The sequence below is a fragment of the Brassica napus genome, chromosome C4 (genome assembly GCF_020379485.1).
Source record: "Brassica napus cultivar Da-Ae chromosome C4, Da-Ae, whole genome shotgun sequence".
Taxonomy (NCBI): Eukaryota; Viridiplantae; Streptophyta; class Magnoliopsida; order Brassicales; family Brassicaceae; genus Brassica; species Brassica napus.
The window spans coordinates 33819518-33834866 of NC_063447.1; the positions used below are offsets into that span (position 1 = coordinate 33819518).

A 15349-nucleotide genomic window follows, 5' to 3' on the forward strand; every position below is an offset into this window, starting at 1 on the left:
AAATCTATGATTCTTTGTTTTGGTCTTTTTAATTTCTATGTTGTCATTTCTTTGAACTTATTTTAAAACTTAATAATAAATGAATGATTTTTTATATGAAGTCTCTAAGTATCATCCTATGAATCTTGTTTTAGAAATGAACGAGAACAAGGATGTACTCGTTGTTGACAGTGAGTCAAGCCACACAATCTTAAAAGACAAGAGATACTTCATAAACCTAACCCTTAAAAACGCCAACATCTCAACCATTGCGGGTATAACTAGTCTCATAGAGGGTCACATCCAGGCCAATATCATGTTGCCTATGGGTACACATCTTAAGATATCAGATGCTTTGTATTCACCCAACTCTAAGAGAAGTCTATTAAGCTTTAAAGACATTCGAATGAATGGATTTCATATTGAAACCAAGGGCGAAGGAAACAAAGAATTCCTCCAGATCATTGATCTCGCCCAAGGTCATAAGAAAGTTTTAGAATCCATACCCGCACTATCTACTGGTCTTTACCATGCTAAAGTCAGTATGATCGAGGCAAATGCCACTTTTAACAAAGAGGCAATCGACAATTTCACTCTATGGCATCACCGGCTTGGCCATCCCGGTTCGACCATGATGCGTAAACTGATCCTGAACTCAAACGGCCATTCTCTTAAAGAGAAAAGAATCATCCCTAAGCACCTATCTTGTGTTGCTTGTTCCCAAGGGAAACTCATTTCTAGGCCATCACCAGTTAAAGTCACTAAGGAGACTATAAACTTTCTGGAAAGAATTCAAGGAGACATCTGTGGACCAATACACCCACCTTGTGGGGCATTTTGATATTTCATGGTCACCCAAGATGGACGATGAGGATGTCCTTGGTCCCGAAGTGTCATATCTCAGTGCCATAGGAGCTTTAATGTATTTAGCAACTCATACATGGCCTGATATATCCTTTGCCGTGAACCTACTGTCTAGGTTTAGCTCATGTCCGACCCAAAGGCACTGGAACGGGATTAAACATGTTCTTCGTTACCTGCAAGGAACGAAAGACTTGGGTCTATTTTATACTAACCATAACAAAGATTGTTTAGTTGGCTTTGCTAATGCAGGCTTTCTATCAGATCCACACAATGCTCGATCACAGACATGATATGTCTTTACACTTGGAGGTACGGCCATATCACGGCGTTCCATGAAGAAGACGATCGCGGCCACATCTTCGAACCATTCAGAAATATTGGCCATACATGAAGCCAGCCGCGAATGTGTCTGGTTGAGGTCGATGACCCAACATGTCCAATCAGATTGTGGGATGGTCGAGTGCAAGAAACCGACCGAGATGTTTGAGGACAATGCAGCATGCATTGCTCAGCTCAAAGATGGCTACATCAAAGGAGACAGAACAAAACATATTTTTCCCAAGTTCTTCTTCACTCTCGATTTGCAAAAGGCTGGAGAGGTCCAAGTGGTCCAAGTACGTTCCATCGATAACTCAGCCGACCTGTTCACCAAGTCACTTCCGACTTCTACATTCAGGAGGCTCACGCATCAGATTGGGATGCGTAGAATGAAGGATCTTCAGTGATAATCAGAACATGGGGAGTATACATGTTGTACTCTTTTTCCTTCACCATGGTTTTGTTCCACTGGGTTTTCCTGGTAAGGTTTTAATGAGGCAACATCCAAAGCGTATACAATCCCTGTATGGTTATGGCATCCAAGGGGGAGTGTTATAAATCATATGATGGATGTCCATAACCAGCTCAGTCCATAACTGGTCCAATACCTAGAGAGAGAGAGAGACGGCCACGCATGGAGAGAGAGAGAGAGAGGCGGCTTACCTAGTTAGAGAAAATGAAACCTTATTTTTTTTTCTTTGTATTTGTATACTTTCCATATTTATGTATTTTCTTTTATTTCTTTGTAACTCCCATATATAAGGACATCTTATGATTGAGTAATAATAACGAGAACTTATAGTTTCTAATCTCTTAATTTCACAACAGTTGCTCTATTTTTGTCAAATAGGTTTAACATTCATATATTCGTTGAAGTTCATATTGAAAATATTGGTTTTTGGTTTCAGTTTTGTAGGTCATTTTATAACATATGTTCGGATTGATTCAGTTAATTATTACTATTATTTTAGGGCTGAGTATATTTTGTATCTTATTTGAATTCATTTAAGGTTCAATAATATTTTGAATTTAAATATTTTTAGTTATCATATCAAAATAAACATAAAATTAAATATTTAAATATTTCTTTAGATTTCAACTATTTATTCTGAATTCTTATCAAGTTTTGCAGATTTTCGCATGTTTGAGGTTATCGATTCGTCAATAATACTTCAGATTTATTTCATATCACCGTACAAAATATATAGTCATATGTATTTTCACAGCTTATATATCATATACAGATTTTAGGTTTTATTTTTATTTTTGTTTTCGGAATCGGGTTTAGGTTTATAATTTATTGCTAAGCATCTTCTTTTACTTTTGTACCACCCTCTTCTCTCTCTCAACTTTTATTCTTACCGCCTTTTGCTTTTTTATTCCCCTTGTCTCTACTTTCCTTCTCATTGGAGTGAATTTAGCTTCCATCCTTTCCCCTTCTCCTTTTTCCTGCTCTGTTTTTCAGTTATCTTCTCCCTTGATCTCGCATTCTCTCTCGATTCTGTAAAGTACAATTCCTTTTCCTTCTCTTTTCCCGGGAAAAAAATCGCATCTTTTCCCGGAAAGTTCTCACCTGGACATTACCTTGTTGTTATTGTGTGAAAGCTTCCTACTTTCTTCTTCTCCTGCTTACGTCAAGTTGTCACCTTTACGTGATTTCAATCTCTGGGTTTCTTCAGACGACATTACCTTGTCCGAAAAGCATCGAACTTTGATGGGTCTCTGTCACGGAAAACCTAACGAACACCAATCGAAACAGAGCCTCTCAATCACCACCAACGAGGAGGAGGAGGAGGAGGAGGCACCCAAGACTCCTCTCAATCTGTTTAGCCCATTCCCTAGCCTCTTCAAAACCTCATCACCTGCCGTATCCTCCTCTAGCGTGAGCTCCACGCCACTTCGCATCTTCAAGCGACCTTTCCCACCTCCTTCACCCGCTAAGCACATACGCGCCTTCCTCGCGCGTCGTCACGGCTCCTCCACTAAGCCTGACCAAGCTTCGATCCCTGAAGGGAGTGAGTGTGAGGTTGGCCTTGATAAGGCTTTCGGATTCTCCAAGCAGTTTGGTTCGTACTATGAGATTGATGGTGAGGTGGGTCGTGGTCATTTTGGGTTTACTTGCTCTGCTAAGGGGAAGAAAGGTAGCTTGAAAGGTCATCATGTGGCTGTCAAAGTTATTCCCAAATCAAAGGTTCGTTCATCTTGTGATTAAGGTTCTACTTGTCATTTGCCTTGTCTAGTTCTTAGGCTTAGGTTTAGTTGGAATGCTGAAGTGTTGTTGGATGCAATTTTGTTATGTTGGTGTTTGATAAACCAATTGTCTCCCTGAGATTCTTTCTGGATTCACGGATTGATATATAATTATGATTAATTGTTTGTGTTCTTTGGTAGATGACTACGGCAATTGCAATTGAGGATGTTAGAAGAGAAGTTAAGATATTGAAGGCGTTGACTGGTCACAAGAACCTAGTCCAGTTCTATGATGCCTTTGAAGATGATGAGAATGTTTACATTGTCATGGAGTAAGCAAAAACGTTGCTTCATAGATTTCCTATTACCAAGCTTTTGAAGAATCATCTGCCAGTTCATTTTATTGAGATAAAAGTGAATAAAATCTATTTTCTTTCTATTTTGTTGTCAGGTTATTGAAAGGAGGTGAACTACTGGACAAAATACTTCAAAGGTAACTGCAAATACATGATTCTGTCTTGTCTCCAATGTATCAACTGTATTGTTGTCTGACTGGTTGAGTTTTTTTTTTTCCTTGGGCTCTCATCAGGGGAGGCAAATACTCAGAAGAGGATGCTAAGAAAGTAATGGTTCAGATTCTTAGTGTAGTAGCATACTGTCATCTTCAAGGTGTGGTTCACCGTGACCTCAAACCTGAGGTAATAGAACCTAATCTTCGCTGTGTTGCTTCAGTTTTGCAGATTGTTCTCTTATCCTTACTGTTTCTTTTTCTATGTTCGGTTTTCTTTGCTTGCAGAATTTTCTCTTCCGTACAAAGGACGAGACTTCTCCTCTGAAAGCCATTGATTTTGGTCTCTCCGACTATGTCAGACCTGGTAAGAGGTTTCAAATGTGTATCCTTCTGAAGCTTAACACTAGGCCTGAACCGAACCTACCGATCTAAACCGAAAAGTTCTGTTCGGTTTGATTCATCAACTTAAAAAAATTTCGGTTCGGTAACTGGTTTGTTCGGTTTTGTAAATATTTTTTTAACAAGGTATACCAATCTTTAACCAAATTTCTAAACCGAATTAACCAAACTAACCAAAATCCAAACCAAACTTAACAGAAAATTTTCGAAAGTTTAACCAATTTAGCCAAATTTGAAACTTCGGTAGAAATTTACCTAAAACTGAACTGAACCAAACTTTTCTGGTTCAATTCAGCGAGATTTTAGCTGAGCTGTACTAGCTGAATTCCAAACTAACCGATCCGAAAACAAAACTCCGAATTAACTGAACCCGCATGCCTACTTATCACAATGGTAGAAGTAAAAATTAACATTTTTGTTCTTTCTGCAGATGAGAGGTTGAATGACATTGTAGGAAGTGCTTACTACGTGGCCCCTGAAGTGTTACACCGTACATATGGAACTGAAGCAGATATGTGGAGCATTGGAGTGATTGCTTATATACTTCTCTGTGGTAGCAGACCCTTTTGGGCCCGTTCTGAATCTGGAATCTTCAGAGCTGTTCTTAAAACAGAACCCAATTTTGAAGAAGCTCCTTGGCCATCTCTTTCACCTGATGCTGTAGATTTCGTGAAACTTTTGCTGAACAAAGACTACCGTAAGAGACTAACTGCTGCACAAGCTTTGTGTAAGTCTCTATAACCATCTTAATGCTTCTAATTTTGTATTATTCTCACTTTTTAACATAGACTTGGCTTTATGTCCAGGTCATCCGTGGCTGGCGGGTTCACATGAATTAAAGATACCATCTGATATGATCATTTACAAGCTCGTCAAAGTATACATTATGTCTTCTTCTTTGAGGAAAACAGCTTTATCGGTAAGCTGGAGTTTTCAGTAGTTACCGTGAACCTCAAGCCTTATTGATGGAAAGCCGTTAACTGATTCTTCTTTTCATGTTTACAGGCGCTTGCCAAAACATTAACTGTACCGCAGCTGACTTATCTGCGTGAGCAATTTAATCTGTTGGGACCAAGCAAAAACGGATATATCTCAATGCAGAACTACAAAACTGTGAGTTTCTGTTTTCTTTTTTCCAACTAGGCCTGAGGGCTCGGTTTCTTCGGTTAGTTCGGTCGAAATCTTGAAGCGAACCGAAAAGAAATTCGTTACAGTTTTCTGTTAGTTCGGCTTCAAAATTTTCTACAGTAGTGTTTGATTTTTGGTTAAATTTTCGGTTTGAAATTGAATAAAATCCAAAAAACCGGTTAAGTTGGTTATCTTAATTCAGATTTTGGTTAAGATTGGTATTTGTTTGGTAATTTTTTATTTTTTTAAGATAACCGAACTAACCAGTTACTGAACAAACCCGAACTTCTCGGTTTGGTCAGGCAGGTTCGGTTCGGTTAATAACCGCAGGCCTAGACCTACTTCCAACCTCTCTTTGGTATTTTTCTGTTTTCTTACAGAGTCATTACAAAATTTGCAGGCGATCATGAAGAGTTCGACAGAGGCTACGAAGGATTCAAGAATCTTGGATTTTGTAGACATGGTAAGGCGCTATAAGGGATTAAGTTAATACTCCATTCAGTATGTTTTGTTGGGTTAAGAAGGTAATAGTTTACATTTTTGGATTTGTAGATTAGTTGTCTTCAGTACAAGAAACTAGACTTTGAAGAGTTTTGCGCTTCGGCTTTAAGTGTTCATCAGCTAGAAGCAATGGGAACTTGGGAGAAACACGCACGCCGTGCTTATGAGCTGTTTGAGAAGGATGGAAACAGAGTCATCATGATCGAGGAACTTGCATCGGTATGAACCATTTTTACCTTTTTTCTTAAATTATATGTCTGCTGTGATTCTTGATGTGTTTATGCAAATGTGTTTGGTTGACAGGAGCTCGGTCTTGGTCCATCAGTCCCAGTTCATGTTGTTCTTCAGGATTGGATAAGACATTCTGATGGCAAGCTAAGTTTCTTGGGTTTTGTCAAACTCTTACACGGTGTGTCCTCTCGGACATTGCAGAAAGCGTAACCTTGACTCACACATCTACTTCTCCTTAGCCTGCCTCTAGGAGATGAACCTTACACCAAGTCTAAAAATTATGACCTTAAAGGTAACTCGAGAGGAACTCAACCGCTGCAGAGCTACCACATTTGTCAGATGAAGTTGCAGTCTAGGAATTGATATGGGTTCTTTTTGCTCTGTTTCATGATAGTCTTTTTTTTTCTCTTTGTTTTGGTTAAAGATAAGAGTCTTTATGGTTCAAGAATGGTGTTATAATGATATTAAAGGGGTTGTACAGAAGAAGAAACATACCCACTTCCCCATTAAAGTGGTCTCTTTCTTCTTACCTCAGTTCTTAGTTCTTACCTTAACAAAAGTAGCAATTTATATTTGATGCTCATCAATGAGCAAGATACCTTGGTTTATCAACAATCATCCCTAACCGATTATTTCGTGACATCTCTTCATTGTAAGAGACAGCATACGCTTTCGGACAAGTACTTCTATTGGGGACACTGCGAGACTTGTGCAGGCTTAAGTAAGTCATCAAGAATCTAGCCTAAGGTGTGCACTTGAAGAAGCCATGTTTCTTAACAGGTAACTGAGTAGTCCTCTCTGGTTTCTGACTAAGAGTTCTAATGTGATAGACTCAGTGAGATTTCTTTTATAGGCCCTTCCGAATGCCTTCGGGAATGTGCATCAATCCAATACATAACAAGAAAGGTATATTGATGGAGTTGATAAAAAACTGAGTTTAGTGACAAAATGTTGTTTTGTTGTTCAAAAAATGTGAATTATAAAACCAAAAGAGAATTGTTACAACTTACAATAGCTATATGATAGACGCATACCTCTCAGGGCAAAAAAAAAAAAAAATTGTGAGAAGCCATGTTCTGGTACAACAAGAAAAGTTAGCTGATAATTAGCTAAAAACTAAACCACAAAGAAAACAGGTTAAAAGAGGGATATAAAATTATCGGTGGTAGATTTGCATGAAATCGCTCCTATTTTTATTGAACCGCTACAAGATCAACAATTCCATGAGCTTAGACTTCTGTTGCTGACATAAAAACATCTCTTTCCATGTCTTCGGATACAACCCATATAGGTTTGCCCGTTCTTTGTACATAAACCATTGTGATGGTTTCGCGAAGTTTTAGTAGTTCTTCCACTTCCAAGATAACTTCTCCCGTTTGTGCCTCATAAAACGAATTAGCGGGTTGATGGATCATTACCCTGATGATATAATAGAAAAGCTTTTTCTATTTCGCAGAATGAGACGAGATAACAAAAAAAACAGAGAAATTTGAATAATCGTACATGCTTTTTTTGTGCGTTGCATACGGCTCTAGAATGGAATTTACGTTTTTGATCTTTCCTTTCGGCGAAAGAAAACAAAATATAGGTTCTATTATACGCAGATCCATAAATGATCCAATTACCATCCTTTTTTTTTGTTTTGTAGGAGTTAAAAAAATACTATGATGGTTTCGTTGCTTTATATATCTTTTTTTTTGATCCGTCTATGATTCAGCAATCCCAAAGTGTCTTTTTTTTTGTTTTTGTAAATAAGCTTCCGGTGTGAAAACAAAGTTTGTGACGCTGAGATGTGCCAGAATAGGGAAGATATCATTTTAAATACCCCTTTCTTATCCCATACTACTCCTTCAATATATAATCTAATTTTTTTAATCTAAAAAAATTTCATATCGAATTCGAAGTGCCATGCTATTATTAACTAATTCATATTTCCGAGGGCGAAGGCATAGTATTTTTTCTATAAAATAAAAAAAAAACTCATTGGCGCCAAGCGTGAGGGAATGCTATACGTTTGGTAATTTCTCCTCCGACTAGGATAAAGGATGCTATTGAAGCGGCCAATCCCATGCATATTGTCTGTACATCGGGTCGCACAAATTGCATAGTATCATAAATAGCCATTCCAGATATTACCCATCCACCAGGAGAGTTTATAACAAATAAAGATCTTTGGTATCGTTTTCTATACTGAGATATATCATAAGACTAATAAGTTGATTCGAGATTTCGGTATCAACCTCTTGGCCTAAAAAAAAAAATCTTTCTCGATAAAGTCGGTTGATTAGGATAAAATTTTATTCCTTAGGAGCCGTACATGCACCTTTTGATGCATACGGTTCAACAAAAATTGTTAAAAAATCAATGTGTCGATTCCAACCCCCTTTTTTTCAGAGAAGACTTTTCTTTCTAACTTAATAAGGGAATGGCTTGCTTCCCTTTTAAAAGTAAAAGAAAAAATAAATAAGTTTTGGCCCCTTTTATTTATTAGATATTATAATCCTAATAATAAAACGATTAATTAGGCCTGTCAGACTAACTTGATTCATTGATATTTTTTTTCATCGAGATTCAGTTGAAATGGGGATGGTTTTTTCTTGTTCCTGAATGGGCTTCTTCCTTTTTTATTCCGTTTTTTTAGGTTTATGCTCTACTCCGAGAAAAGGAAAAATTTGCCCGATTTTGATTTGCACATATAGGACAAATGAACAAAATACCGCGTCTTTGTTTTTTTTTTACTACTCCTTTTTTTTTTTCAATTCATTTCTTTCACATGTCTTCTGTCAAATAGTCAGCAAATTTTTAATTGTATTATTTTATTTGATCAACAGTTTTAGATCACCCTGTTTCAATTTTTTGTATTTTTTTTTATTTTTTAATAAAAATTTTATCATAATTTTGATATCATATTTATGTCAAGTAGTAATTATAAAAATATGATATATTAATTATCAATTGGATTTTTGCTAAACGGAGCCTGGATACTTAATTTTATTAGTCCGATCACGTAAACCATAATTTTTTTTGATAATCTAATATCAATCTAAATACTCCCTGCATTTAATTCTAATTAATTTTTTCCACTTCACGTTACAAATTTTTGATAATTCAATCAATTTTTTTGAGAGAAACAGAGGATATCTCGATCGAGGGAGAAAATGGGAAAATTCCATAGAGCCCAATATATCTGACAAGTCGATCAAAATTAAAGGTTGTTGCACAAAAAAAAAAAAAAGAGAGGGAACAAAGGTATTTGTATTATGAAACGGATTTAGTAATCATCAAAAAATTTTAAACAAGATAAATCTTTCAATGAATTATCATTTTAAACTAACATTTTGGCAAGACAACTATGAGCTAACACGACTGTGACCTTGATATTTTGATAACTCAAACTAAATTCCAGAGAGTTCTTGCAAATATATCTCAATTTGTATATAGGTAAGATTTTGAACAAAAAAAGGTATATAGGTAATGTGATGTTTAGTATAAATTTGAGGGATGTGGGATGAGAAACAGATTTTCTTATAATTGACTAGTATGGTCAACCTTCATTTTTTTTTTCTTATTTTGGGATATTGGTACAGATATATTTGTAAAACCTTGTCCATACATTCATCGATGGTACGATGTTGATTTTTGGAAAATCAACTTTGTTATACCAGCTTCTGCAACTTTTTAGAAATTATCTAGGTCGTATGTGCCTATGTGGACATTACTAATATTGTATTATTGTGACACCTTCGATGTAATCTAACTTTTACACCTTGAAGGAAACTAAGGAAAGAAAAATACTCTAGCATCATTTTTTTCCACAAGGAACACAAAAATCGTTTGGACCGTTTACTTGAACGTCAACGCTCGTGCTCACTTTCAGAGTTCACTGCGTATAACTTTTGTTTATCAAAATTTTTATTAAGTAAATGGTGACCAAAAAAATTAAGGGCCTATTTGTGTACTAACCATAAAAAAATTATTTGTGTACTAACCACAAATAAAAAAGGAAAATTGGTTTTCTAGAGAGAAGAAAGAGAGAGATAGGAAGATAGAACTGGAGAGAGAGTGTGTTTTTGATTATTTAACAAATTTGAGTTTTTTTTTTGTAGTTATAGGGGCAAATTTCCCAAAAATTAACCCATTAAAATATTTTTCTATAATTCTAAAAATCGACCTAGACGCTTTCTAAGCGTCTGCTTAAACGACAAATCGGTTTTACCCAAAACATTTTTTCTTAAAATCCGATTAATAGGATTCAAACCATTTTCAATCGGTTTAAATTGTTTTAAATCGGTTTAAATTGTTTTAAATCAGTTTAAATCGATTTACATTAATTTAAATCTGTTAAATTAAATAATAACGTTAGTAAAATTCTGTACATTTGTCTTTTTTTTTGTATATCCAGTTATGATAATTCATCAGAATAATTTTACAACTAAACCCAAAAACTAAAATATCTTATATAAATATACATATATATATATATATATATATAATAAATCAATAATTTGTTAATACCTAAGGCTTACTTAGACCCCAAATAATCCGCATAGTTGTTAGTCCTCTATAATTACCGCCTAACAGTTTTTTGAACATTGTTTTCTCACAATTTCTTACCAAAAATAGAAATTGTTTTTTACTATAATTCAGTCAGTTATACAAAATGCAAAATTTCACGATTATTTATTACAAATTATGAAAATTATATTGTCAACTTTATAACTGATAATTTTACTTGTCTTATGAATATCTAGTTTAACAATTTTACTTTCACTATTGGTGAAGATTTGATGTAAGTTTTTCTCCAATAATCTTGCACAATTGCTTAATAACGTATCTTCTCCGAAATTTGAGCCTTAAATCTCTTAATATAGAAACATTAATGAACTTTCAATCGAACTGCTTCATTTGATCATGGGAACTTCAACAAAAATTTCAAATTATTAAATTGAGTCTCATGTAGAGATTAGGAGGTAGTTAAAAATACGATGCATCTCAAACGTTTTAAGGTCCATACAATTGAATTTCTTAATTGTAAAAAAATATCTTCCAATCTATTTGAGAGCATCTACAAATATTTAAATACTTATCAAATCTACAATAATATGTATTAGAAACTAACTATATGTATATACGGAAGAAAAAAACAATATAGATGGCATGTATTGTTACGAAATTTATGTTCATGTAAAAATGATACTCTTTTGTTAGAGATGGCAATTGGTAAAAGTGATACTATTTTGAGTTTTGTAGGCTTGAACGTTTTTGTATATGTTCGGGTCCGGGTTGGGTATTTCGGATATTGGGTATTTCAGTATAGGGGTTTAGAATCCTTTTGAGTATTTTTAAATATTGGATCGGGTTCGCATAGTTTTAATTCGATTTTGGTTATTTTGGAACGGGTTCAGATATTTAGATTTTGAAAAAAAAAAATCAGATTCTTCATTTCTTAAGTTTCTTGTAGTTAAAAATTTACCGCTAACTTAATTGATTTTTAATTTTTAATAGATTAGAAGATTAATAAGTTTGACAACAAAACTTTGAAAATAAAAAGACAATGATATGGTTGTTATTTGAGAATTTGGATGCAACTTTTGTTAATACACGAAACAAGAAGTTTGACATACATTTCAAATGAGTAGAAAACCACTTTGTCCGCAATTAAATGTATATTATCTGATTTTGAGCATATGCATCATCCATATAAATATTTTGAATAAAATGTAAACTAAGAATATAAGTTTAAGTATACATATATTCAGTTATTTTCAGATATCAATTCAGGTTTGAATATCTAATATCCCCTAACTCGGAATCTGTTTAGGGTATTTTTATATTTCGGTTCAATATTGGTTTGAAATTTTTAGATCGGATTTGGACAGTTTTCAGGACCCTGTAAATTTTTCAAGCTTGCTTTTTGGAAAAAACTTAATGTGTCCCCTATTCTCGAATCTATTTGACTATTCAAGAACAACGAATCTGTACCAACATTAAAATGTTTCTGCAATCATGTATACGTTGCTTTTTCTTCCAACAATGATGTAATTTTCCATCTTAAATTCATAATCACTGGTCGCGTGACGTGATCTCGTATGATATACGGTGATGTCATAAAAGAGACGTCATATTTTATGTGAAAGCGGTATTCAGTATTCACGTATCACGTGAAGGAGATCCATGACCATGAGCCGCCTGGCCATGTTCACCATTGATTCCTTCTATTTCTCATCATGCGTGGGATACACGCTTCACTATCCACATGTGGATATTTGGAATGATTCCACCTATCCGAGGGCACGTGAGGTACACGAACCTATCTCTTGTTTCGTTTCTCCTTCGGTCTTTCCCATTAATTTCCACTCTCCTTCCAAAACCCATCAAGAAAATGTTATATATATACTTATGATGATGCTAGAGATTAATTAAAATTTATAAATAACTGTACAAGTATAAACAGGAGATATAAGCTCATCTGGATTCTCTCACCGGAAAACAACATGAAGTCATCATCATGGACGTTTCTCACCACCACAAGCTTAGACCAGAAAAACCCATCTCCGGCTACACCAAAGCAAATGAAGAAGAGGGCTTCAAGGAACAAACCCATCAAAGTGCGTTACATATCAAACCCCATGAGAGTCAAAACTTGTGCGTCCAAGTTTAGAGAACTCGTACAAGAACTCACCGGCCAAGACGCCGTCGATCTTGAGCTTGAACCCGAGTTTTCCCCTTCCGCTGTATCCGACCACAGCCCTTCTCCGCCGCCGCCGGAGACTTTTGCGCCACATATTCCTCATCAGGAGCCGTTCGATGATCTGGTAGCTGGCTACTATGAGCCGTTGGATGGGGAAGAGATGTTCTTGTCGCAGATGTCGAGAGGTTTTTCTGGATATTTCTCGAATGAGTTTTACAATGTGAATGACTACCTTGGAAGAATCGATTCTTTGTGAAAAAATTCGGAGTATTTAGGGGTTTCAAGTACATATCTATACAATTATGAATTGCCATACATACATTTAAATTGATACATGTTTATTAATTACTTATACCAAGGTTTGTGAAGAGAATTATAAGGGAAATTAAGTCACTTCTAAAAGATTTGAACGAACCTCTTGATTTATTGTTTTTGTTAGATTATTTTAATATTTTTTTCGAAAAAATGTTTATTTAAATGCCTGAAAAGTTATAAATGAACAAAATGTCACAAGCCAGCAGAAAATGATACTACATTTTGTAAATATATCAAACTCAAATTTTAATTAAAGCGACAATTTTAAATTTTTGGATATCCTTGATATCAAGACAAATATGTTAATTATAAACTAGTGGTTTGAAAACTATTAACTCAATAATTTATTTGTTCGATCTTCTAATTTTTCGATAACGCGACAAGTACTAATTGAGACATCATTATCATGGTGAGCTTGCTAGTTTTACTTTTATGTTACGTGAAAATCTACCTATAAAGAAACTTAGAGATATACGTGTACTACGAAATTTATATTTGTATAGAAACAGAAGTCTTTTAGGAGAAAGTTAATGGTGTCGCCTATTCTCGAATCTATTGGACTACTAAAATATCAAACGAATCTGTGCAAACATTAAAAAGTTTCTCCAAACACGTATGCGGTGTTTTTTTTCAACAATGATCGAATTTTCCGTTAACGACTGGTGGCGTGGCGTCATCTCATATGATAGGCGGTGATGTCATAAAAGACGTCATATGTTATGTGAAACCGGTATTCACGTGGAGGAGCTTCAACGAGATAGCTCCATGACCATCCAAGTGCAGATTTTTCGAATGATTCCACCTATCCGAAGGCACGTGAGGTACACGAACCTGTCTTGTTTCGTTTCTCCTTTGGTCTTTCCCATTAATTTCCACTCTCCTTCCAAAGAGCTAAGTTAAAATGTTATATATGATGATGATGCTAGAGGTTAATTTAAAGGTATACGATACAAACACATCTGGATTAAAACAACATGAAGTCATCATCATCATGGACGTTTCTCACGACCACAAGCGTAGACCAGAGAAAACACCGAAGCAAATGAAGAAGACGGCTTCAAGCAACAAACCCATCAAAGTGCGTTACATATCGAATACCATGAGAGTCAAAACTTGTGCCTCCAAGTTTAGAGAGCTCGTACAAGAGCTCACCGGCCAAGACGCCGTCGATCTTGAGCTTGAGGCCGAGTTTTCCCCTTCTGCGCGCGGTATCCGACGACAGCTCTTCTCGGCCGCCGCCGGAGAATCTTGCGCCACGTGATCTTCATCAGGAGCCGTTCGATGATCGGGTGACTGGCTACTATGAGCCGTTGGATGGGGAAGAGATGTTTGTGTAGCAGATGTCGGGAGGTTTTTCTGGATATTTCTCGAATGAGTTTTACAATGTGAATGTGAATGGCTTTGGAAAAATCTATCTATGTGAAATACTCGGAGTATTTAAGGGTTTCGAGTACATATCTATACAATTATCAAATGCCATTATGGTACATATGTTTAAACTGATATCCTCTGTATATTAATATTGAAACATTAAAACATGTTTTCGTATCTGCCTGTCATGAATGGTGAAGATGATTTTTAAATTTATTAGAAAAATAAATTGGTACATATAAATATATACTATATTTTTTATTGAAGTAACTATTAAATTAATTAGTAATGTGCGAAAAAATATTTTTTCTTTCCTTAAATAAAATCTATGAAATTCTCTAATATGATTAGCATATATATAACAATTAATGATTATGAATAATACATATTTGATAACAATTTTTGTATAATATTTTTTTTTTAATTTTATATTTTTAAAAAATAAAACAATTATATTAAACATATAATAAAAAAATTTATATTTTTTCTTATATGTTATATTTAATTTTTTTAAAAATGACTATAAATTACTAAAAATGGTAAAAATCTCACATTGAAAATTTTGTGATCAATGGTTTATTTATTTTTTTGTTCAAGCAAAATACAAATGATCATATATCGTAGGGGTGGGCATTCGGATACCCGTTCAAATTCGTATCGGGTATTTCAGTATAATGGTATAGAAACCATTCAGGTATTTCTATACTTCAGGTCTATTTCCGGTATATTACGTTCGGGTTCGGATATTTTAGGTCGGGTTTAGATATTTAAATTTTGAAGAAAAAATAAAAAAATTATTCATTGTTTAAGTTTTTTGTATTTAAAATATTCTTTTAACTTAACTGATTTTC

General features: G+C 34.8%; 2 protein-coding genes and 1 pseudogene across 2 annotated transcripts; all 3 read left to right on the forward strand.

Moving 5' to 3' along the window:
- Nucleotides 1-2342: 2342 nt before the first annotated feature.
- On the forward strand, nt 2343-8635 carry LOC106445240 (CDPK-related kinase 7). The gene is made up of 11 exons (XM_013886754.3): nt 2343-3352; nt 3553-3683; nt 3803-3844; nt 3941-4049; nt 4148-4226; nt 4692-4988; nt 5068-5180; nt 5267-5374; nt 5790-5852; nt 5942-6109; nt 6194-8635. The coding sequence occupies exons 1-11, from the start codon at nt 2876-2878 to the stop codon at nt 6329-6331; spliced, it is 1725 nt and encodes a 574-aa protein (XP_013742208.1). The 5' UTR covers nt 2343-2875; the 3' UTR covers nt 6332-8635.
- A 3887-nt stretch (nt 8636-12522) lies between these two features.
- On the forward strand, nt 12523-13222 carry LOC106445239 (sigma factor binding protein 1, chloroplastic). The gene has a single exon (XM_013886753.3). It carries the CDS (start codon nt 12616-12618, stop codon nt 13066-13068), a length of 453 nt encoding a protein of 150 aa, XP_013742207.1. The 5' UTR covers nt 12523-12615; the 3' UTR covers nt 13069-13222.
- A 228-nt stretch (nt 13223-13450) lies between these two features.
- On the forward strand, nt 13451-14714 carry LOC106445238 (annotated as a pseudogene).
- Nucleotides 14715-15349: the final 635 nt, after the last annotated feature.